Source organism: Manacus candei, unplaced genomic scaffold (assembly GCF_025592945.1).
Source record: "Manacus candei isolate 608988 ecotype Guabito, Panama unplaced genomic scaffold, ASM2559294v1 h1tg000017l, whole genome shotgun sequence".
Classification (NCBI taxonomy): Eukaryota; Metazoa; Chordata; class Aves; order Passeriformes; family Pipridae; genus Manacus; species Manacus candei.
Window position 1 is genome coordinate 2,561,289 of NW_026138065.1, and position 26,641 is coordinate 2,587,929.

General features: G+C 38.3%; 1 protein-coding gene across 1 annotated transcript in view; it reads left to right on the top strand.

Annotated features, from left to right (window-relative positions):
• The first annotated feature begins 2,260 nt into the window (after window positions 1-2,260).
• Window positions 2,261-26,641, top strand: part of SLC35F3 (solute carrier family 35 member F3) — a 169,401-nt gene continuing 145,020 nt past the window's right edge. The window contains exons 1-2 of the mRNA XM_051783207.1: window positions 2,261-2,364; window positions 2,629-2,858. Coding sequence (XP_051639167.1) covers window positions 2,312-2,364; window positions 2,629-2,858 — 283 coding nt within the window. The 5' untranslated portion in view covers window positions 2,261-2,311. The remainder of the gene's footprint in view (window positions 2,365-2,628; window positions 2,859-26,641) is intronic.

A 26,641-nucleotide genomic window follows, 5' to 3' on the forward strand; every position in this document is an offset into this window, starting at 1 on the left:
AATGCCATATTGTAATGTTTCAGTTTTAACTACAATGCTTAAACATAATTAAAATAATATACATGAGAATTTTTACTTGCATGTCTCCAGCAGCTGCTATTTTTAAAGAAGAAACATCGCTTACATCGATGTTTGTTGATGTTGCCCTCTTACTGTAATTTTGAAATGGCATATTAAATGTTTTAGTGAACTTTAAAATGTTCACTCCCATGCATTTTTTTTTCTCTCTTGGAAGATTCATGCTCACTTCAAGTTTGTCAGTGCTGCCACCTAAGCTGTCCAAAGTCACTTTCTCGCATGACAGGAGAAACACCCATCTGTCATTTCATTTGTGCCTCAAAATGGCAGCAGCCGGGGAAGAATAAAACAGCAGGAAAATTTTTATTGGACGGAAGAATGAGATAGTTCTGGCCTATTAAAGTGGATATGTGTGTAATAGGGTCTCTGACTTCCACGGCTATTCTCTGGTGCTACAGAAGATGGGCAACTAAATATGTCAGTGATGGAGACAAAATTTCTCACATGGCTGACCAAATCTGCACCAGCCCATGCCAAGAGGCAGGTGAGCGCTCAGCAGGTTTCAGTCACTATTGGCTGGTCAACAATGTTCAGCTTGCTTGGTTATTAAAACCTTTGCTTGCTCTGAGACTCAGATATCTCCTGCCAATGTGAATTAGTCCAGTACCAAGCACAGCCAGCCCTGGCTTACATTTCTGGACCTATAATTTTGGAGGAATTTGACACTATATATATGTAGTATTACATAGAATTCTCAGAATAAATCGTATCCTTGTCCATCACTTAAATCCAGACAGAGCATAGACTTTGCATATTGAACAATGCTGGACTTTGGAGGCCTGACTGAAATGAATAATTCCATTCATGCCTGTTATCAACATTCCTCCCCTAAATGTCCTAAAGAAACTTAAATCACAACAGTGATCAGTATCCTTAGATTTAGTGAGCATTATGTTTTCATCTTAACCAAAATCATCCTTCTGCGTTGATTTGTGTACCCTGCAAATTGCTCTGTCACTGCTACTAGGCAGCATCAAACACCTTCACAATTACTCTCTGCTTGCACTGCTGGACCACTGCTGTTCACCTGTGTTGGGTTTTGGAACTGACCTCCTCAGCAGCAAATATTTTTCCCCTTCACAGGCTCAAAATAAGGGTTGGATGGGAAATAAAATAAATTTAGTGCATTATTCAGTACACAGGTACTTAAGATTAAAATTAGTTTGACCTTCATCTGCTGGAGATTTTTTTTTACTTTCCCTTTCTGATAGTGATGTGGTGATCCTGTAATGTTACCTTTAGTGACAGCGAAAGGTTGCATTTAACTGATCCAGCTCGCATCCACATTTGATACCTTGGTGGTATAATGTTCCAGGTAAACTGAGCTTGTGCAGCGGTGAAAGAAAACATTTTTTTTCTCCTTGGACTTGCCTTTTTCTTCCTATGAGATGCACACACACATACGAAAGAAATTTCTGCCTACACTTATGTCTACTTTTATGTGGTTAAATTTTGTGTAAGTACCTATTATTAGATTTTAATCTTATTTTTTTTTGTCTTCGTATAAAGTAACACGTATGCTCGAATGTTTATTTAAGTGTAACTGTATGTTTGCCACTTAAGTTGGTCGGCGTGTTTAAAAAAACAATAAAAATAAACGTGGTTTGATAGAAGGCTGTGCGGCCCCGGTGCTGCATCGGCGGCGTTCCGGGGGCAATCAGGTGGGCGCGCTGGTCAGATGGAGCCCACGGTCACTTCAGGGCCTGCCCCGCTCGGGCTGTCATGCACCGCCGCGCCGTTTCCAGCTTGCCCTCTCCGAGCAGCTCCGAGAAAGCCTTCGCTCCCGGACCGAGCCGGGACCCGGCGGGTGTTCCCGGGAGAGGCGCGGCCGCCCCGCCCCGCGGCCCGCTGGCGTTGGCGGTGCCGGGGGCTCCCCCTGCTGGCGGCCGGCGGGAGCGCGCGGGTGGGGGGCGCGGAGCGCGCCCTGCCCTGCCCGGCCCCCGCCGCCGGCGCTCCGCGCTCCGCAGGCGGCAGCGGCTCGCAGGCGGCAGCGGCTCGCAGGCGGCAGCGCCGGCCCGCCCGTCCCCCTGCCCGCCTCCCTCCCGCCCTGTCTGCCTCTGCCGCCGGGGCCAGCGCCAGCGCCAGCGCCAGCCCAGGGACCCTCTGCCACGGGGGCGCCGCCTCCCCCCGCTCCCTCCTTTCCTACCTTTCCGCCTCTTACCCGGCCGGTGAGTGCCGCCGGCTCGCCCCGCCGTGAAGCCTGGGCGCCCCCCAGCCATCTCTGCTGCTCCCCATGGGGATCCGGGAGTTCCCCAACGGCTCCGCGCGGGGAAAAGCCGCCACGCTGTGAGTACCGCCGCGGTACGGGCGGGAGGGAGGGCTGGGAGGGACGGGGGCACCCCACCCCATCCCACCTCGCCCCTGCCGGCGGCGCCGCCCGTTCCCGGGGGTCGCTCCGGTGGAGGGCGGCGAGGAAAGTTGTCGGCGCCGCGGGCGCCGTGCGGGCTCACCTGCCGGCGGGGGTCCCGCCGCCAACTTCGCCCGGGGTCGGCGGGGACCGGCGGCGCCGGAGCCGCGGCCCCGGGCTGACGCCCCGCTTCCGACCCGCAGCGGCATGCGACGCTCCCCCGATGTCAGCCCCCGGCGGCTGTCCGACATCAGCCCGCAGCTGCGGCAGCTCAAGTACCTGGTGGTGGACGAGGCCATCAAAGAGGACTTGAAGTGGTCCCGCTCCGTGGAGGACCTCACCAGCGCGTCCGTGGGGCTCACCTCCATCGAGGAGCGCATCCTCCGCATCACCGGCTACTACGGCTACCAGCCCTGGGCCGCCAGCTACAAACGTGAGTCCCTGGCGCGGACGGGCTGGGGGGTTGCCAGGACGGAGGCGAGACGGAGCCGGCTGAGGGGGGTGGGTTCGAGGGGCCGATCGCTCTGTCGCTGGAAGAAAGTCGCCCTGTGGGACTAAGTGCTATCACTCTCGGCGGAGAATTCTGTGCTCATGTTGTCTGAGTCCTTAGGCAGTTGCTGGCTCACAGGAGCGTGGTGCTAAGAACGATGACAGCTAAATTCTGCTAAGAAAATAGGTCAAATATTTGTCTTAATGTTGCAGGCACACTTAGCGACGCTGATTACGGTGTTTGACAGCTGTGTAAGAACCCCTGCACGTTCATTCACACACCATTTCTACAAGTAACACGTTACCAGCGTGTCTTTCCATCGTTTTAGGGGTCTGTCAGTTTTTCACAGCACTTTATCTGAATGATATGTCTTTTCCTATGTCAAGTGGAACTGTTTTTTCTCTAGGCATGCACTTGAGAAAGAAGCTTCCTATGGTATAAATACAAGGAGAGACATAGCTATATTCCTCCACATAGATTATTTACAAGGGAAACGTTACCTTGAGTAGTCGAAATATATGAACTAGTATTTTTTGTGTGTAATGCCCCATTTCTTGCCCATTTTTCATCATCATGATGGCAATCGTATGAATTAAGAAGTTGTAGAATAGTTTATGAGTTAACTGAAGTAATAAAACTATTTTGGTCGTCCTGATGTCATTTGTAACATCACAGGGGTTTTTGTTGTAAAAAGGATTCTGCTGTAACAGAAATCATTGCTTTGCTGGAACGACTGGCTGATGAAGTGGTTCTTTTCATTTTGTACTTTTCTAGCTAGTAAGTGCAAATATTCTGAAATATTTACTACTGGATTATCTGTTTGACGTGTGCTTAATAATGGAAGAGAATGATACAAGACAGCATGGCACACAGTACTAGTTCAGTTTTTCTCTGAAGAAGAACCGCTCCTGATTGCCTGAAAACAGGAATTTACTAATAAATATTCCAATACTTCTTCTCTGTGAGCCTTTTTATTTTTTCTTGATTGCAATTATGACAGAAATATCAGATAGCTGCTACTTTGCTCACTGGGAGTATGGTATTTCTATAAGAGCAATTCCATTGCCTGGACTGGGACTATTCATGAGAGTAAAGCTTATTCAAGTCAGTTTTCAAGGATCAGATCATATGTGGATGCTAAACGGAGTTGGATGTTAATGATTTTATCTGGCAGAGTGACTAATAGTCTAGCTGAAGTCACACTGAGCTGCTATGGCTGAACCTTCTGAAATAATAAAGGTCATGCTGGCTCCTCAATTATAACCTATTTGTTGAAATTTATAACTCTGCCTGAAAAAGTTAATAGCAAGCCTAAACCTGCTATTCTAGTTAGATTTTCTCTCGTAAGTCATTCTGAATAACAAAATTACATACTTGAGTTATAATGGTGGGGAATAAATATACAAAGTGTCTGAGTTTCATAAATGTATGTCTAAAAATAATAGGCTATGTGAAGTTGTTGCCAGTTTAAAATCCAATTTGCTAGGAACATAGAAGAACATGCAGAAGAAAAGACCCATCTCTATGGCATGGCTGAAGCAGAGTAGTGTTGATTTGCATCCGCTGAATAGCTGACTAAATACGTGTAAATGGGATGTATCATCAAAAATGGGAAGACAACTTTGTCACAGATGCTTTGAAATTTCTTTAAATACTCGTTCAAGTTGGGCTTATGCCCAGTTTTGGGTTAAGGATTTTCCATGTGACTTTCCAGTTAGAAGATTTAATTGGCTCGAGTACTGTAAACAAATGATTTTTATTAAGTTCAAATCACAACCTGGGTACTTTTTGTCATCTTATTATGCATTCTTATAGATGTTTGGGTGCTGTTAGAACTATGATTATAATTCCAGAGTGCATTAATAATGGACCTGCTTTCTGGAAAATAAGTCCATAATCTAGTCTAATCTAGATTTATTTAGTCTCTCTCTCTCTTGGTGACATACTTTTTGTTGTAACTAAATTCCCTGTAGGGCCAAATCTACTTCTTTTGCACTGAATTGTATTCCTTTCATACTTCACTTAGGCTGCTTGTATATTATGTATGTGTATGTCTGTATGTATAAAATTATTTGAAAGACTCAGAAGGCTTTTTCTCGTGTTTTTGTTGTTGTTGTTGTTATTTTATGGATTTTTTTTTAGCAAAACTACATTAGGGAAACTACCAGAGATAATCTGAGATAGTGTTGCCATGACCCCGAAACTTACTTGGAGAATAGTTTTGTTGTGGTAAAAACCAACCATTTAAAACATACTGGGATGCCTCAAGGTTATATACCAACTCCAGTATTTAATATACTTATAAATTAGTAGGAAAGAGAGGAGGAAGAAGTGAAAATTTGCTGAAGACATAAACTGATATGTGTTGGACAGAACGAGAAAGGACTTGTTATATTACTTTAGGGAGACCTGACCCAGCCAGCTGATTTGCCAAAATGTCAACAAATGTCATTCAGTTATCATAAACAGAAGCCCGATGTCTCCTGAAAATGCTAAGATTACCTGCCAGATTTCACATTACATTGACTGGTGAGATTGGTAATGTTCACAGCTCAGGGAAGACCTCTGCTGTTTGACTGAACTTGCAAACCAGATTTTAAGAATTGGAATAATGTACTCTAGTTCCTATGTGTTAGGATTCCTTCAGAGAATTTTGTGAAATACGGTAATATTGCTTATCTCCTCTCAAAAAATATTACAGAAAGCTCTGAGATGAAAAAGGAGAAAAAGTGCAGTCAATCTGTAAAGAGTCTCAAGAGTTTTGGCTGTTTACCTTAAAGAGGTTGAAACAAAAATATGGAAAGTACTGACACATATTGTTCAGGCAGGTAGAGAGTTTTTCTAGTTTTTCTTTTTACTCTATCATAAGAGAAAAACAGTTAGTCAAAGAAGTAGAAAAGCCATCCATTAAAGACTGATAGAAAAACAAATAATTTTTAAGAAAACACGTAATTTATTCTTGAGATGAAAATTTCAAGGGATTGTAATAGATAGCAGTGACAAGATCTAAAATTGTAATAAGTTGGGAAAATATTAGAATATTAAACTTCATTATGCAGAATTCAAATTAGCCCCTGTTAGGAGGCATCTTCTTGAGGGTTTCTTATGCTTCCCTCCATAACATCTGCCCATCTTCAGAAAGAGGATAGAAGTGTGTCTTGATCCAATCTTATTTTTCTGAAATTCTCACAGTTGGTGCTCAGGGTAAATAATTATGGGCATAACTGCTCTCCAGTCTAAATCAAATATTCATATTTGTCCCATGGGAAATATTTTGCAGCATCTGATTTGATTTTGCAAATGCAATTCACAGGGGAAGAAACACATGTAAGATGCAGTTAGGTTGTAGAATCATACTCTGATGCAGCTATGTCAGTAATAGGGCTCAATATTTGTGAAAACCTCATTATCAGTAAGAGGCATATTAAATTATTTTTAATATTTTTTTCAGTTAGCAAATAATCAAAGAATTTAATAAAAAAAACCTCTGAAAACAACACCACAAAATTTGCAGGTCCCAGTGTTGTGTGGAGATCAAGCTATTGTTAGACCTGTATTAACACTACAGTTCTCTTCCATGAAGGTTAAATGAATTTTCATGATTTCTGCCTCTTGAAAGCCTGAGACTTCAGTTGAAGAGCAGAGGCAAATTTGAAGGTGAACAACCGTATTTTAAGTTTCCATTTCACACCATTGTCAGTAGGAGTTAGTTTTCTAAATATTTTTAGAAGTATAGTTCCCTAGGAGCTTTTCTGCACTTGAGAAATACAAGTGTCACTAAACTCTTGAACTGTCTTCCTGATCAGTATGGAAGACTTGTCTATTTTAATGATTGTAGCAATTGGCAGGGTGCTTGTTTCCACAGGAAATGTGCACAGCTATCACCTTTGCCAAACATTCATTTTGCTCTACATTAACTAGGTCTGTTTTGTGGTGATTCAATATTACATCTCTCATTATGTGATTAGTATTTTAAATACATTCACGTGGGCTTGAGCCAGCTATCCCCATTTTGCAATCTTTGCCTCTTCCTACAGAATACCTGCTTCTAATCCTTGTTTAAGATTTGGGTCTTTCTTTTAAAGCAGGGACTTTCATATATCCTTAACACGTGTTCCTAAATACAGATTTATGGACAAATCGAGATTATCTGCGTCCTGGCCTCCCACTTTTATTCACTTAGATTCTTTATGTGCTTACAGATGTTTCTCTCCCTGCAGAAAGAATATTAAGAGAAAAGTATATACTTTTAACTCCTTTAAGTTCTATTTACTGGAAATTGACCGATATCTGTGGTTCATGGCTTGTGAACATACATTTCTCTGAGACTTTGACCTTGTGAATAATCCCAGGTTGTTCCAGTAATAAGTTTTAAGTGACATGATGTTTCGGTGAAACGAAAAGATTGTGGTCAGTAACTGAAGTTCTGTGGCTCTGCTCCTCCCTGCTACTTTAAATATTAGTTTTCATATTTTTGATGTTTCTTCATGGTTTTTTCAGCAATAACAAAATAAACCATAATATTTTAATGCCCAGAATTTCAATGTAGTACTCATACAGCATGTAGCACATTAGGTCTTGACCTGAATGTGGAATTTAAGTGCTGTCACCAATAGAAGTAACATTTTGAAACACATTGGCTGAATAGCCTGAACACTGTTCAGAAAGTATAATTGTTTGAGTATGAAAATCATAGAATCATGTAATAGTATGATTTGGGTAGGAAGGGACATTATAGATCATCTAATTCCAACCCCCCTGCCATGGGCAGGAGGCACCTTCCACTGGACCAGCTTGCTCAAAGCCCCATCCAACTTGGCCTTGAACACTTTCAGGGATGAGGCATTCATAACTCCTCTGGGCAAACTGTTTCCAGTTATAGACTTTAACAGTATTTCAAGGTAGTAGTTTAGTGTTGGTTGTAGCTAATTAAACATACGAGTACTGTAGCCTTATAAATATTAGAGTATCAGTTATGCAGCTAAAGACCAACTGATCCCCAGTGTTCCTCCTTGTGATCTTCTTTTCATGTGCTGAAATTTCACAGTTGCCAAAAGCAAATCCAGTGGGGATATGAATCAGGAGAAATTTGTGCAAATACTCTTTTCTCATATTTGCATCTGAGGGAAAATTTAACTTATTTTTTGAGCTGATATGCTCCAGAAGTTCAAAGACAGAAGTAGTTTTCTCTGGGGAAAGCCGTTTTCAGGCCAGCTGTGAGCAATTTATTTAGATTGATTGCTTGTTTTTTTGCTTTCCAGTACATAAATACTAAATGTAATAGGCTTATAACTAATGCAAGGCTTTGTGGTATCATTTATGTTGATGTTTCTGAGGTCAAATGATTATGTGAGAATTTTGCTTTTCAGGTGAAAACATGGAGTAGCTTCTAGGTGTCTTGCTCGGGGAGAGAAACTTGGATAGCTGCCCCAGGGTCAATCTATAGGTTAATACCCTCACTACTCCTTGAAGCTTAGAAAATGACTAAAAATATGTGTTTTATCTCTCTCTCTTTTTTTTTTTTTTTTTTATTTAAGCTAGACTTACGGTGTCTGAGGCCTGATTCATTTTTTAATCAGTGCTCTTCAGCTTGTCATTGGCAAATACTAACATAACTGATTGTTATGCCAGCAAGAAAACCTAAGGAAACACAGTAACTCCTACAAGTGAAAGAAAACAACGGTGACGAATTGCATTGCAGATTTAGAAGTACCATAGCATATTGTTTCAAATGTCTACTGCAAACTAAATCTACGTGTGGCGATACATGAACCAGGGATGTTACTGGTTTATTTCCATATGACACCTCACACAAAAACTTCCAAAGCCTCATATATTAGTAGTCAGCATAGCTGAGAAGAACTGTCCCAAGAAACAGTCTTTTTAAATATTTCAAAGATCTAATCACAAGTCTGCAGTGGATGTCCCACAATATTTCAGGGTATGTTTCTCTTTTGAAAGGGAATCCATTGACTCCTGTGGGTGTTAACTCTTTGGGTGGTCTTGCAAGACAAAATGAACTCAATCCAGCCACAGGAGTACACATGCTGAATGCTGAGCAGCTGCAATGATACCACATGAATATTTAAAGAAAAAGGGAGATTGAAATATAACCAGCCTTTCAGGAGCTTCTTTTTCAAGACAATTCCAATAGAGAAGAAACAGGGTTCTTTGATTTTTGAAAAGTGATAAGAATTTTTTGGTCAATGCCAAGTAGAAAACTGGTTCCTGTTACAATATAGAACTTGATTAATCACAAACTTTTTAAGTTTTAAATTTCTTGCTGGCAAGCCAAGCAAGTTGTAATTTAAACTGGTTTGCTAAACATTTTTTATTATTTAATAAATATTTGGTAAATAGTAAATGTTTAGTGAACATTTAATATCTTTATTGTTTACTAAACAATTTTAATTGTATAGTGTTAAGTAACCACCGCTTTTAAGTAGGCAGATGGATAAATATTTCATATTTTGTGTCTAGTTTTCATAGTGAAGAAACTAGAAATTACCACCTACAAAATGGCCCCTCTTTTTTTGCTTGTTTGCTATTTTAACAAATTAATTAGTTGCTTTTGACTTTTTTTTCAATGCAATTCACATCATCTTTAGTATACCATTTATGTGAAACAGTCCATGGGACAGCATTTAGGAATCTGTTGGCTTCCAGCATTCATTTTCTACCCTTAACAAATAACATCATTGAATGTTGCTATATTAGAATATACCACTGAAGCCTCATCATGAAAACCTACTACTAAAGCTAGTTGTACAACTTTGCAAAGTCAGGACCCATGTTAAGAGTTTTGAAGAGTGTTACCTGGCATTTGAGAATCCTTTCACTGGAAAACTGTATTTTTTTAAAAATAGAAATGTGAACGTGTTCACTAATCAACTTGTTGAATCCATAATAATGGATTGTTGCTAAAAACACATGCTACTCTGAATTGATAGGGAATAATGAGGGAGCAAGCTAATTTGTGAAAAAATAATTTGGAAACTATCAAGAATTATGAACAAATGCTCATTTTTGGAACTATCTGTATTAGAGACCCTTCATCAGGTTAAGTTACTGTAATAGTTCTGGAGTGTACTGTGTGCTGTATATTTGCAACTTTAATTAAATTTCTTTAACAAAAGCAATTAATTGCATGAGATAATGGCATTGGAATCAGACTACAGAGTCTGTGTTAGTTTACTGTAATATCAGATACTGTTGTGTAACTGGAGTGTTGCTGAAACACAAAGCCACAAAAGGACAAAGACTCTTGGTCCAAGATGTTTGTCCCTTTTAAAACTGCTTAATGTGTTGCCAGCAGTGCTCATTAGCCTAATAGCTAATTTTATTAGATTCTGTCTCATGTCAGGGCTGTCTTCAAGGTGAATTTTTGTGCCCTAATCTTTCTTCAGTGTAATGAGGCGTTTGTGTTTCATATTCCTCGTATAAATTACTGATAAGTGCCGACATCTACTTGAGATCAAACAAGCCTCAAGAGGAAGAAAGGGATGGCAATCTGATGTAGTGGAAGGTGTACCCTGCCAATGACAGGGAGTTGGAAGTAGATGGTCTTTAAGGTCCCTTCCAAGCAACACCATTCTATGATTCTTTAGAAAAGTTACATAAAGGCCACTGTAGCCCTTTGGCAAGTGCCCTTCTCTGCAACACGAGGGTCCCTCTTTATGTTTTGGAAGCTGGAGCCGTAGGTTTTCCTGTGTTGCTAGTGAATGGTGACTACTCTGAGAACAGTAATACAATGAGCATTTATGTTCATAGAAAGAAACTTATCTGCAAATTGTGGTTCCTGCCTGGGGAATAGCTTGCCTTCATACGATACATCTCATTGTAGAAACCACTTCCCTGAGAATTTTTGATTCTCTGATTATCTTCACTAGGCACATGTTCTTTCATTCCTCAGCGCATCCTTGGAAGAAAAAAAATGCTGTGATTGCATGGAAGGCCACAGAGAAATATTTGCTTTATGAACAGTCTGTGAAATATTCCTTGGATGGGAGGGATTCAGAAGCAATATTCCCTGATATAATTTTCTTTAAACCTTGAGAAGCTAGTTTTGCACTCAGCTCCCCTTATAAAAAAATGCCTCTAAATGGTTTCAGACACCTCTCTTTTTCTCTGAAACTTGAGGACCTCAAGAGTTCTCTAGAAATCGAGGTTCATTTTTTTTTTTACAAAATATGCCTTATTTTGTTTCCTGTCATTTTGTTTCCATGAGTGTGTCTGACCGATATGAGAATTGGTCTGTTTTCTGAGAAAAGCTATTTCAGTAGTGTAGGAGTTTAGGTGGCCTCACATTTAGAAAAATAACGATATAACACAGCCAATGGGATGTTTTAACTCAGCAAACCAATCACGTGAGGCAAGGAAATTTGTATATTTGAGCTTCTCCAGGACAAGGGAATGTAACTGGCTGCTAGGGGATTAATAGGACCTTAATCTTGCATATAAATGTTCTTCTTGCTTTGCTGTAACTGGCTTCTGTGGAATAATTAGTGAAGAGGAATTCTGTATATCTAAAGGAAGTAACTACATTTTCAGTTTTGAACACTGGTGCGAAGTCCTACCAGTCTTACTGCAGTATAAATAATGTGGCATAGCTGATCAGTGGGTTTTCTTTTCTTCCTTGGCTTTTACATCAGAAATACCACAGATTTGATGCTTTCCCTCACTATCTCCACATCAGCTAAGGTAGCATGGAAGTTGAGCTTGTTGTCCACTGTACAAGTTGAGTAGGCCAAGTCATTCCACTCTTAAGCTCAGTGATGGTTGTGCTGTTTGTAGCCCTATGGCAGCCTGGGGGCTCTACCTCATCCAGGGTATCTTGCTTTGTCTTTGCCAGATCCATGCACTTTGTGTGAACAGAGTACAGGTTTGTGCCCAGGTGGGAAGTGAAGCAAGGACCTGCTCCTTCAGAGTTGACATGCTTGTAAGGATGGTGATGGTGTTTTTGTGATCATGTCCTGAAAGCCTGGAGTTGGCTTTGCTTTTTCAAACAGTGACTTTTATCCAGACAATGTGGTTTATTGGGTGTTCAGCAGGGACTATCTGCCTGCAAATTTTTGCCCTAGCTGAAACCGTTGGTGCCAGGATTAACATCAACAATGCAGTGTTTGCACCGTGAAACAGGAAATGCAACTTCATGGCTTTATGATTTTGTTGTCTCTCCTGCTCACTTTATGCAATGTGTTTTTGAAATTTTAGTCTGATTTAATTAAATATGCAGCGGTTTGTTTTGGACAAGCTAACATGGTAATAGTCTTATGGTAATCATGTTTAATTTTTTCAGCTTAGGCACTAGGTACTGCTTATGGTTTTGGTTAGCACTTTCCATGGAACAGAAATTAATAACAGAAAACATATTGTTCCTTGTACTTTTGCTAAAGTGATTTTTTACTGTGCAGCACGTAGTTTTTCACTGGCCTGGTAGCCTCTCAGTTGAGGATCATTCTTCAGCAATTGTTTCCTTCAGAAATAAGACATTTAAAATGTAAAGAAATAGGTTTAGATTTAATTTTTGGAGGCTAGTTAAAGAGAAGAAATGACAAAATAATGTAAAGTGGAAAAAGGCAGTCAAGAAACAAAACCCTTAAGAGTCAGTAGAGCCATGGAAAATGTCTATAATCAAAGACCTCTTAAATGACTGCATTCCCACAGTTGTTGACTTGTAAGACTTAGAGGGTGCAGTGTGGAATTGCATCTCTGGTTCAGTTCATAAAATTACTTCACAGTCTTTGGGAATTATTTCATATACAACTTATTTAATAAATTACTTCTTTATTTTCTTTTCTTGTTTCAAAGAAAGAAAACTTCCTTTGAAACTTTATACCTTAGTAATGTGTAGTTCAATATCTGTAGGAAATTATTTGTCTTTTGAAGATAGTGATTTCAAGAAGTAGAACACTGTATATGTGTTCTGACTTCATACAGGGTGAGAAGTAGTTTTGTGTTTTATAACATTTCTCCAAATGGAAACAAAAATGGGAGTAAATCTTAGAAGAATGGATGAGTAATTTCTTCGTAGAGAAATGCACGAAGAAGAAACACGTCTTGAATCTTGTTCTGGGAACAGTACTTTGTGCCTCCTGTTGCTGGCATCTGCATATAGAAGTTGGATCTCAGTGGAAATCATTCTGGCAAAGAATATTAGGCATTCTGTATTTACTTCTACAAAACAGAAAGATTTTTGCATAGCATCTTTATAGGAATCTTTGCTATAAATATTACTTTAAAAGAACACACGTATGTCAGACGGTGTTCTATTTCTGCATGTCAAATTCTTTTACATCCTACAATAATACCTCTTTAAAAGTACAATATCTCTTGTCTATATAATAAAAATACACTGGAAGTGAGACTGATACCAGAATCTTTAGAGTGTAAGCCTAGGCTCTCTTATGATTCCCTCAGTACTTTTTGTTTCTTGATGAGCTTACTGAACAAAGGAAGCTGGGAAATGCACATCCAGTTCAGCACTTTTGGATTGAAGTAATGTGTGATTTGGGTCTGCACTCATAATAATAAGAGAGAATTAGAAAAGCTGTTGGGAAGAATCCCTGATTCCAACCAAGCCCATGACACTTTTCTCAGTAACTTCAATCAAGCCGGGTTTCACCCACCAGGCTTAGGTCTTTGAGTTTGCCTTTTAAGCAGGCTTCCTGCTTTGTGTACTGAACATTTGTTCCTAAGGCAACTGCATCCAATTACACCTACCCATACATGGTCTTTATTATATGTTTCTGAACACTATTGAGGAGCTCTATTTAAATCATAGAATAATTATTTCTTTTAATAGATGTGCAGTTTTAAATTTCTTTCATCTTAAACTTGGTGCTTAGTACTTAATAGCTTGTCCCAACATGGGTAGAAAGTATCTACAGAAATTGAGAAGAGACCATTCTTTCTTCCTATTGCCTAGAAAACTGATTACCAGAGCCCAAGTGCTGAAAGGAGAATGACTATATATACAATTATTTACAGTTTTAGATTAGGAGTTAAGGATTGAGACCTTTAGCAGGGCATGCTGTAGAAGCACCAATATAGGAGGAGAAAGTTCTCAAATAGGTCTGTTACCAGTAGAAAATTCCGTATTTTTGTAAGCTTGAACTCCCTAATTAATAATATAAATATATAAATAAAACATTGTTCATTCTTTCCACCTCAGATGAAGACAGTTTGCCTCTATTAGCTTGGGGAACACTGAATGGATCTCAGACAGAAGACTTCTAAAACAGTAAAAGAAAGACATTCTAGTTCATGATTTGTATAAGCTATTACTTGGAAACCAATTAGGCTTTGGCATCCCCGACTCAGTCAGCTGAAGAATAAGAACATATAAAACCAGACCTCTTTGTGAACGTAGACAAAGGACAGTGTGCAGTGAGATGGAATTACAGTGTTCTTGGATTAATTTGAAATGGTAAAGATAACAAAATGTAGATTTAGCTTAGGGGTTTTTTCTTCTTGTTATTGTTAAACTATCCCACTACAAAGCCATACGAATGACAGGATGTAGCTTGGAGAAACTCGCAGGTAAAGTTTAAAACCTATCTAATGAAGCTGGTTGATTGGTCATAACATCTTATGTCCTTATTTTCAAAGGCCAAAATTGTTCAGTATTCATGTTGGTAAAACTTTGATAGAAGCTAAGAGGAATTTTGCCTAACTAAAGCCAACAACTAATGGTGTGAAGGAATACTGCAGTCTTGAAGGGAATTGAGGATTCTGGTCTGACTCTGAAACAGGTTTGTGAAAGCTATGTCATTTGGCAGGCTTGGACACTCATAAACCTCCAGAGAGTCCCAGAGCATGCTAGCCAAAGTATTTTTACAAACACATATTGCTATCACAAGGCTAGAGTCTCCTGTCATATTTGAACAAGTTCTGCACTTTTCAAATGGAAGTGGGTCTGGTTCCAGCCTCCACCTGAGAGCATTCCTGTTGCAACTATCTGTTGATGTAAAACTGTATAGTAAATTCCCTTCCAGCCAAGAGCATTCCTCTTGTGAACATCTAGTGAATTGCTTTGTTTCCCTCACTTTGTTTCTGTGCAGAAGGCAATTAGACAGTTTTGGATCCTCCAGTTATTTATAAGAAAATGATCCTTATTTATGCTAGGAGAGGACAGCATGAGAGCAATGAAACTGCCTTTCTATCTGGAGCAGTTCAAAATAGGAAGAGGTAAAACAGTCTCAAATGTTGAGACAATTTGGATCTTGAAACACTTTTTTGGAGGGAGGTTTGTAGAACCTAGTCAAAGTTGTATGCCCATTTCTAAGAATTGTACCAGAGAAATAAGGGAGATCTAGATCAAGAGGTGTAATATTAGTTAACACCTTGGATATTAACTGCTCTAGCTGAATCACTTGCATTGTAGAATAATTGGAAGATACAAAAGCATCAACACGTTGCAGAAAGGCTTCTTTCACTTAAGATGTATAGCTCTCAGTTAATGCAGTTAGTTACACTGTAATCTGCTTTGTGTAACAGCTGCCTGTTGTACTAAAAGTGATCATATGAATCTCAGCTCATTCTCCAGTTGAAGCTGGCGAATTTCTCTGACAATTACCAACCTTCCAAGTCTGGTCTTTCTTGCCTGTTTTTGTTGCTGTTGATTTATTTCTAGTAGGATGACTTATTCCGACATCTCATAACAATGATTTCATTAGGGTTTTTTTTGTGGTAAAATTGGAGCAATTCTGAACCATTACATACTTAAAATAATATATCTCAAATAATTTTGAATTTATAAGATTTTGGCACTAACAAATGAGTTTAAACCTTATAGTAGTTCTTAGAAGGTAATGTTTCAGGCATGTCAGCGTTAAAGAAGCATTTAGACAAAACCCTTAATAATATGCACTAACTTCTGGTGAGCCCTGAGGTTGGCAGTTGGACTAGATGACCATGTTCTATTTTATTCTACTCTTCCTCTCATAATTTTTTTATGTTAATGTTACACCATTAAAATATTAAGGACCTTATCCAGTAACCAAAATAATAGATGAAAATACCCATGGGTATAATTACAGCATCATGCATCTCCTTTATATTTGAAAGATAGAGGTCTTCAGTGTTTTTTATTCAGTAAAAAAACAAGAGAGATGTATTTCCCTGGAGCTACTAAAGTTCCAAGGAAATGTCCCTGTAACTATTTGATATACAAGTTTCAAGCTTGCAAAATTACATGTGAGCAACTTAAGCTATGCAGTAGCTGTGTGACTGAAATTATTTGTTGGCATATGTTAGTTTTGAGGATGTTGATTATTTGTATTGCCCCAAATAGTTGGTTTCAGCTGACAGTGAATGAAAAATTTTTTTGAAAATAGTAATTTAATATTCTTCACATAGTAAAGTATCATTTTTGTTTGTCTTTGCTAATTATAGCTATCTAGAAGATTGCATCATTGCTCTCATATATAAATTGTAAGTCAATTTTTGTGTGAATAAATCAAATAATTTTTTTGTGCAAACATAAATAATTCCATGCATTGTTGAAATACTTAAGTTCTCTTAAAAATTTTGTCCATTTCAGCATAATCACTGATCTCTGTGCTTTAATTTTTTTCAACACTCTGATCTTGTCATTTTTCCAGGATGTAATATAACTCAGAGTAATTCACATGTGCTCAGCAATAAAGCTAGGCACAGAGATTTGTCTATAAGGAAAAGTTCTTGTGACAGGGTTTCTTTATGGTTTATTTAATGCAAATTAAAACCTGTATAAATTATTGTTTTGATGGATGTTTGACTGATTTCAGAAAAATATATTTTTCCTGGTTATAATTCTGAGTAAGCAATTAAACATTGTAGCAATATGTTGTAAAATGAAGACTTTGATACCTTGTTTACAAGAAGCACCATTTCCTTAAGCACAAAGTCCTCTTCAAACCAAATACATCACTGATTTTATTTAAATTGATTCTCTGTTGACTTCAGTGGAATAAAGTACTACTTAAGCAGCACAAGCTCGTAGAATCCAGCTAAAACAAGTAGCTTGAAAAAGACAATAAAGGCAATTATCAGTTGTAGAGTTTGAGGAAAGCAGCATTGAATTTCCAGATATCTTTCTGACAAAAAATACTAGTTCAGATGTCCTGGATCCCAAATGTGGCATGTGATGAGTAACTTTAACTACTTTTTTTTCTGGTGTTTTTGTGTTTGGTTGGTTGGTTTGGGATTTTTTTGTTTGGTTTTTGTGTGTTCAAAGTTAACTATGGGTCAGGTCTTTGGAAAAAGAAAAAAAATTGTCATACACAAGTCTTATAGACTTGTAGACTATAAGAGATTTATAGTCTCATATAGAACACAAGTCTTCTTGTTCTATATAAGCATCACTTAAGGGACAGTAATCTTTAAGTAGCCATAGTTAACTACACTTTATTTGCAAGTGACTGTGTGTGATTTGATTGAGGAGAATGGAGGTAGAGGGGGGAGAAATTCATCTTACCTACTGGGCAGTGAATCATGTGGGAAGCTGTACTGTTGCTTTCTGTTCTCTAGCCACTGCTGTTACTGCCGGGGTGCTAGATTTGTCAGCTTTGCATGGGAAGTGAAGAGCAAAGGAGGGTTCTGTGATGAAAATGATGCTGAAGTTTGGATAAAGACTCACACGAACATCAGGGCAAAATACACTATACAATTTTAAATTTTCTTTTTCCTTCGTAATAGACAAGTCACTTCATTGGTGTGATGTACAGTTGCAAGTCCTCTCTGGATACATTAGCCAGTTGTCATATACGATAAGGCAAATATGAATCAGTCTTCCAAATTGAATTACACTGCAGTATGGCTTGGGTAGCTGTCTAATGACTAAAGCCTACCTGGTGTAGACTTTTGCAAAGAGAGGGAATTGGCAAAGGCAAGACAAGGAGAGGTACCAGTTTTTATTCTTGCATCAAACACACCAGTTCATCAGTGTTTTAGATAATAAGTTCCAGGCCATAGCAGCCTGGAAAGCTAGAAGGAGTTGAGTTTCAATTGCCTACACTAATTTTCAAGTTCTGAATGGCTGGACAAAAGACTGAGATTCTCCCTAAAGCTTTGGTGAGTCTAAGTTCAATTAACTCCAGCAAGAGTTAGATCCTCAGGGTCTCTGGCTTGGATTGATTTATCCTGACTTGGTCTTCATTTAGACTGTCTTGTCTTCATTGTCTTGGTAGTAGAGTTTCTGCAAGGTATAGCCTGGGATCTGTGACTACCTACATGTCATTCTTCTCTGAGAAGGACTGTGTGTCCTGGTTTGCTACCGTGTCTGATCCCTATCTTGTAGGTTATTCTCTCACTCGAGGCCCTTAACTTCTTCCTTTCTGCTGTCTCTACCCCATTTACTGCTTCATCTGTCTTCTCTCAACTACTGATGAATTTTTTCCTCATCTGTTTAGGTTTCTCATTTGTCATGGTTAGGTCTCTTTCTTTCTTCTGACAGCCAGCTGCACTACTAGCTGCAGTACTAGTCATGGATAGGTAAAGATCAGATCTAAAAGAAAAAGAGATTCAGAAACACTAACAACATCCTGGGCACTGATGTGTTAAAAAGAAAAACTGCTAATATGCTCTGAATTTTCTACAGGAAACCCAAAGACATAAGGTGGCTGGTGCCAAAAAGGTGGCTCTCAAAGCAGTTGGGGAAAAATGGCAAAGGGAGAGGCTGGGAAATCACAATACTAGTTATTTTTAAACATTTAAACATTTAAAATGAGTGAATATAGATTTCTAAATTGAGAGGGGGTTTCGAGTTGTTTTATGAAAGAATCTGAACAGCTCCTGGGCACCAGTATGAATATTATGAATATAAAGTAGTATCTGTCCTGCAGAGGAATATATATCCCAGTCTGTTTGTGTATAGCAAGTCATCTCTAAGAATGAAATGTTAGTAATTTATATTGAAGTCCTCTGTCTCCTTTAAACAAGCCTTTTCTGAAGAGCTGGACAAACTGTCTGACCTTCCTTCAGAGCTCCTGCAGATGAAATGAGAAATGTCAGTTCACAAAGCAAATGTCACATAACTCACCTGAGTTCTGGTTTTGATAGTTATGATGTGCTGGACTATCATATGCATGTATGACAGGGCAATTAAAAAAAATATTTTGGCAGTAACAGAGCAACAGGGATAAAATATGGAAATCTAAGGAAAACACTGAATCAATTCAGTAAATAAAAAATTGCAAAGCAAAATAAAACACAAAGTAAAACAGATTTTTATGGAAGTGTAAGAGTGCGTGGGTGAGAATGCCATATGGAGCATTGGGTTGCGGGCAGCCAAATTTGCATCTGATGTGAGCTCTGTGAAAACTTGTAAGGAAATAAATAGTATAAGAAAGACATTGAAGAATAGCAAAGACATAGGAGAAGTCATGAAAGTTTCGAACAGGTCTGAAGAGCTAGAACTAGAAAGAAAACTAGACTTCTGGTGAAAATCTAAGAAGTTTCAGGGTTTATGGTATCTTTATACATGTCTTATACTCTTATTTAAATAGATTATGAGCTCAAATATTAGCACATGAACTGACTGTGCTCCCGATAAATTTTGTTAAGAGGTGAGTGCTGGCAGGGCTATGTTGTAATTGTACTCTTTTGTTTTGTATGTAGGCAGAGAGGAAAAAGCAACTTTATCTGAAATAACCAAACTGAAAAAAACAGACAGTCTAGTGTCAGTCAGAAATTACCTTTGCATATAGCCACATAAATACTAAAGAATAATGTTAAGGAGATTCTTTCTAATTAAACATTTCCTTCTCTCTATACTGTATCCTAAGCATCTATAATAAACAAAAATAGTGGTCAGATCTTGGTTATGCTTTTTGCTAACCTGGTGTTGTTAAGTGGGTTTACCTGACTTGGAAATTCATTGACCAGCAAACTCAGCTGTTCCTGATAAGGGACAGAGAAGAGAGACTTCTTCCATGGAAAGTATATTTTGATGGCAGAGAAGATACAATCAGGTGATCTGAACAAGCAGCAGGGTCTACCTTTTATTTTCTACAGACACTGTTTAGACTTGTACTGTATCAGTTCAGGACCACAAGAGCAGAGGGGATGGAGTAACATATTGGTGTGGTCTGTGCTCCCGAAGTGGTTTGTATTGGGAAGTTGTCTGAGAAAGGTACCCTTCCTTTCCACATAAACTGTTCTTGATAAATTAACACTGGAATCCACAGTTCTCTCTCCTTCCCTTTGCTTAGTGGCTGAGCCTGTCCATGTGCAATATTCCACATATCTAAATCAAGATTTTAATCCTGATGCTACAGGGCTCTGTACTTTTTCATTGATTTAAATATAAATATAATTCACGCACTTGCAAATCAAATGTGCATGTGTGCAGTGTTAGCAGCCAATGTTTTTGGGCTTTCAGCGTTACCTTGGTGAAATATGTGTCACTGAATTTAAACAGTGAAGTTTTCTCAGAACAAGTACCCCAAGAGAACTAATTCTAATAATTTAATTTGTTCGCTTGTGTATAACCCCATTATTTTTGCACTGAATTTATCGTCTGTGTCACAGCTATAGATTTGTTCATCTAAGACAGTTTGCAAAAGACTTAATTTAGCCTTTTCTACAGTTGCAGCAATTAATATTGTACTTTAACAACCAATTATTTCAACTTGCATACAACACTGATTGAGTGGTGTTTATAGAGAAAGGGAGAAATTAGTAAGGGAGTTTGACAGAAAAGTCTATGGACTATGCTTTCTACCTGGGCAGAAGAAATAAAGCAAACCTGTTTAGGGAAGAACTGAGGGAAGGCATTAGAAAAGAAATTTGTGCTATTTTCCTATGACGAAGCATTAATATGCTTTAGCTAAGAAGTCTGTAAGCACTCACAGTGTATTAAGATCACTGGTTTGGGTACTCAGTAGAATTCAGAGCTAGATTTTTTTTTTTAACGTAGAAATTGGAATGTGCATTGCGAAATTATTTCAAAATACTGGAGAAAATTTTGTGTTGATCATTATTCATAATGTTGAGCAGGTGATGGATAGAAGTATAATTTGAAATAATGTGACAATGCAGTTATAATGAGAAAGTTTGGATTTTTAGATGACTACTTATTCAGTAAGATTTAGGATCCACAGACAGGATACTGTACCTGAAAGACATCACAATTACATTGCCAAGCCCCAAATCAGATGTGCTTATTCTGTGCTGGTACACTCCTGCTGATTTAGACTTTCTAACACTATGACATAGCTTGTTACCTCTTGCAGCACTTTTTTCCAGTGAATCCTGTTACTTGAGGATAGGAATTGCCATGGTTGCTCTTAGTTATGTTCCATCTAATTGTTATTTAGCTTTCAAGAGAAAGCAAGGTTAGGCAGGTCTGAGAAGGTATTGTGAGAGAACCTCTCCAGAAAGTTATTGTCGTTTTTTGTTGAGGTTTTTTGTTGTTTTGGTTTTTTTCCCCCCCATTTCTTTCTTTTTTTTTTTTTTTCTGATCCCTAGAAGTTAGCTGGTAAAAATAGGAGTTCACATATTTAAATTCAGGTTTTGAATGTTTTTTGGCAGGTGGTGTTTCATAGGTTCAGTTAGAGTCTTAAAATAATCCAACAGCTTGCCTATGTGTATTTAAACTTTTCCCCTAAAGATAGAATATACTGTGCCACTTATAATAAGTGATATGGAATAATAATCTTAATAGTCTTTGGCCATGTAAATAACAATGAACTTCACTGATAGGTTTTGAAATTGATTTACTTCAGAATTCTCGAGTACCTGAGAAGGTAGAACAGGATTGGATGATAACAGCAAGCTTATCATGAAATGATGTTTTGCTAAGCAGTAAAAAAAACCTAGCTACCGAAATAACAGTGAATAAATATCAGAACATGATGTCATTCCCCCTTATGCCATGTCTCTTAGGAAACAAACTTGTCTGAAATAGAAACACAAGTAGGTGATCCAGGTAAAAGAGTATAACCTAAAATATTTCTCTATCTTAAAAATATAAAAACTATACTGATACCTAGACATTACCATATAGTTTTGATGAAGGACAGGAAGGTGAAAAGGTAATTTTTAATTTTCAAAAGTATCAACAGAAGGTAGACTTATTTTCATCTTGGTCTCTGTCTCAAATTAAATTATGTGTATTTTTTTCTGAAACCAGGAGACCTCTTCAAAAGTATATAGTTCAATTGCATGGGCATTCATTCCCATTAAGTAAAAAGCAAACTGGTCACAAACTGTTGAAAAGTGCAAAAGATCTTTGAATGTAAAATGTAAGTAAAAATTTACTTACTCTGTTTCATGATGTCGTTCTCATACAAGTTTGACTTTGTCTTTAATGGAGTTCAGATTTTCAGTTTTCAAATGTATTTCGAGCATGTTATACCTAAACCCTTTCTCCCATGCTACTTTTTTTCACATGCTGGAACCACCTCTACAAATTTTTTCTCACATGCTATCTGTAAAACCTATAACCTGACAACAGGAATTAATTTTGAATATTGCTCCCAACTGGTCCAGGTGTTAGGTGTATTTTGTGATTTTTACCACTGCGTTTCCTCCCCAGTTCTGCTCTGTCTGTCCTCTTGTTATACCCTCCTTTTATCTTGCTTATTGTCGGGGAAAAGTGCTCTAAATAATAATTCTTTTACTGATACTGATGATCCCAGTTTGGCTGGATTCTGAATGTTATCACAGTGTTAAATATTAATAAGTTATGCCCACTGACTGTGCTGCTGAGGGTCAACGTGTTTCTCGTCTGACATGAGGAGGCTGCACACCTGCATACCAGTCAACTGACATACTTTGTGACATGGCTGGGAAGAAGGGACTGTGTGTGGTTTATTATTTAATGGGAACTCGATCATGGAGTCAGACAAAGCACTTGAGTTCTCCCGGTTTTGCTAGAAAAAAGACATCTGTATTAGTTGCATAAATGTTTTTCTTTTCTTTAACAGAAAAAGGTAATGAGAGAACTTTCCTGTTTATAACATCTATAAATATGAGACGGGGTGTTTGGATTTGCTGTAGAACTTTGTTAGAAAATAACCAGCAGAAGAATGCTATTCTCTTTTCACATATGTCCTGTGGGGTAGTTTTGGACCTTTACGTGCCAGCTTGGGTGACCTGTGATAATCATGTTGTGATGTGAGTGATCTCAAACCAGGGTGCAGCCTGGATCTTTCAGCTGCATGCTGCTCTACAACTTGTATCTTTTACAGATTTTTTTTTTAAATTTTGTTTCACTGACTCCAAGGTGACTAGTGTGTTCAGAAAGATTACATCGTATTAATTACCAAGAAGTATTTGACAAGTTGTGTTCTTTCTCAGGGTGAAAGTGTGAAGTGCAGGAACACAAATCAAGAGCTTCAAGCCTTGTGCAGAACAGACTGAAATAGGAAGTTGCGGTTTGTCTAGAGATTGGATAGACAAGAATCTTATTTTGCATAAGCAAACTAAAGCCATCTCTGTGTTCTCCATGAATGTAGTTTCGCAGAGAATTACATTCAGCACTGTTCTTGGCAGTGATTTTCTTAACACCTGATGACTTGACCTATGAACAAATATGTGTAGGAAATGGTGGCAACCCAGTGAGGGAAGTAAACAACTTGAGTGATGGCCTCTCCCTCTCTGGTTACTGCTGATGATATCTCCCTCCTTTGTGGCTTTTCCCATTTTTTAATTCTTTTTATGCATTGCACAGGAAGGGGAGCGTGCTGCACCAGGAATGAACTTCTGGGAGAATTTCTATTCTTGGTGTTGATGCTTCTGCAATATGATGGCACCTTCAAGGAAGGTGTCTCTCTTGTTCTGTGTCAGGTTTATCCTCTGTATGACACAGTTGAAACAGATGTTTTTCACTGGATGTTCCAGGATTTTGGTCTCTTTTGGAGAGGGATATGCCTACTGAAGCAATTTATAAAGTGACAAAACAGTGCTTCAGTTCAGAAGCATTCTGATGTAGCAACTGACGGGGGGAGATTCCCGTGGTCTGGACAAAGTGAACAGACTTCTTTGACTGGCAGCAATGCATTGCATTTTTCTCCTTTTACAAAAAGGATGAGATTTGCACAAGCCTGAAACAATCCTGGCATTTTCCATTGTTTTTACGGGACTGTGTATTATGCATCTCACTTGCACCTTTGAAAGTTTATTGCATTTCCTCACTTTCTTAATTGAATTTGAATCATTCCTCAACTCCAGCACAGTGGATTTTTATGTGGATCTTAAGTGATGGACGTGGTTAACTGTGCTAAATTTTCTTTTCTTTATATAGATAGATAAATATATAACTTTCATTATTTAAAGGGCTATGAAAAAGTCTCATAAGTAAAGTCTAATTATGAAAATTTAGGGGACTTTATGCCCAAAAAAATATACTATAATCTATTCAGATAATTCCAAGTGAGTTCAAACATGAAAGAGGTAGCAGTCCCTGCTTGGTTAACCAGGACTGCATTTTCTGAATGGCTGAGCCCACTTTTGGTATTTGTATCTTTTCTGGTGGAGTGTAAATAATTTCCTCTTGATTGAGTAAATCAATTGAGTAAGAGTAGAAGCTGAAGATCAGATTACAAAAAGAAGTTTCAGGTCTGTGAATGAAGATGCAGTATGTGATTTTGTTCTTTTTTAAAGGATGTACTAGCCTAAATCCTAAATCTTCGTTCGCGAAGCCCAGCCATGATGATGTGATTTTCTTCTTTTTTAAGGGATGTACTAGCTCTCTAGACTCTTGAATGAGACAGTGACTGCACCAGACCATTATCATAGTTCAATTTATTACAAGACATTAATTTCTGTGTAAAGTGAACTATTTTAAAATTTGAGATATGTTATGGAAAAGTAGCTTTTTGCCTCAAAGTATCCACTTTGCTTAAGTTACTTAAATTAAAAATAACAAAATTTTATGCTGGTTTTGCAATGCCTGTATCAAATTGCTGTTTTCATCCAAATCAGGATGATAAAACTATAACCATTATCACTAATGTTAAGCAGCAACTGTAAGAATCTGAATATATTACATCAGTATTTAAATGACTGTATATCCATCCTTATATGCTATGACTTGTTGGTTTTTGGTTGTTGTTTGGGGTTTTTTTTAAGTAATTTAAGTAATTTAGGAAAAAACACATAGAGTCAGAACTCTAACACAGCTTTCATCTGAGAAAATGCTAATTAGATTAAGATAATACAGTATGATAAGAGTGGAACAATGTTAAAAGCCTACAAAGTTATCTGATCTTTCTTATAGAGAAAGAATTTTTCATTAGATAATCAATGAAATTATTATGGACCTCACTGACCCAGGACATAAGGAAACAAAAAAAAAAAGGACATGTTAGAGAGGAACAAGACATTTTTGGAGAATGGCTGTGTTGCTGGTGTTAGTCTAGAAGCAGCCTCTGACCTGCCAAGCCCATATATATCTGCTATCTGAACCATACATGAGGAGAGTCAGCACACTGTGCTTGCTCTTGCTATTGCTTATACTTTTGAACAGGCACCTTTTCTTGGGCACTGATCATACTGATTTTCTCCACTGGGACAGATGCCAGCAGTGCCTTAGCCAACAAGTTGCCTTACTATCCCTCTTTGTGTTGTATTAACAAAAATGAAAAGAAGCAGCTTGAAGATTAATTAAAACATGTGAAAAGAGGTAGCAGGGGAAGGTGGGGAATGGCTGTACAGATATTTGGACAGAGCATCGTGGAGGCATCGAGGAATTCGGTGAACATTGCCCTGTAGTGCTTTGTGCATGAACGTGACTAAAACATAGAATTATAGAATCATAGAATAATTTAGATTGAAAAAGACCTCTAGGATCATTGTGTCCAACCATTAAGCCAGCACTGCCAAGTCCACCACTAAACTACTCCCCTAAGCGCCCTACCTACAGACCTTTAAATTACCTCGATCACTTCCCTGACCAACCTGTTCCAATGGTTAACAGCCTTTTTGGTGAAGAAATATTTCCAAATACTCTATTCAAACCTTCTTGGCACAGCTTGAAGCCATTTCCTCTCATCACTTCTTGCCTGGAAGAGACCAAACCCCATCTTACTACAACCACCTTTCAGATAGTTGTAGGGACTGATAAGGTTTCCCCTGAGCCGCCTTCTTTTCCAGTCTAAACAATCCCAGTTTCTTCATCTGCTCCTCATAAGACTTGTGCTCTAGATCCTTCACCAGCTCCCTTGCCTTTCTTTGGACATGCTCCAGTACCTTCCACGTTTAGCAGTTCTCCTGGACAGTCCCACAGTGATGGGGAACAGGATTTGTTCACAGTGTGAGCTTATCCCATCCATTGTTGTGAGTATATATTAAACAGGTTTAAGCAGAAATGAAAAGTAAACAAAGAATTTTATTTAATCTGACTTAAGTTCCTTTCTCTTTAATCAGAACCAACCAAGTCAGAAACCACTGTGTTTATTCTGTCGTGATTTCACACACTCATTATTTTTCAGTTATTCATCAAAACCTGAGGAATCTACAGTTATTTAATATGAGGAGAAACATTCTTCATGATCTTTTATTTAACACCCCTTCTAAGCAGACTTCATGGTTTGTACAGAAGGAATAAAGGACACTGGGTTTTTTTATTTGTTTGTTTGTTTGCTTTTTGTCATGTTAGTCATCTCTTTACCAGGTTCTTTTTGTCAGTACCTGAAAATGTTTTCCTTTCATTCCAACTTGTGCAGATGATATCTTTTTTATTATTATTATTATAATTTTACGCCCTTTGGTAAGAACAGTTCTGTAGTAAGTGTGGATTG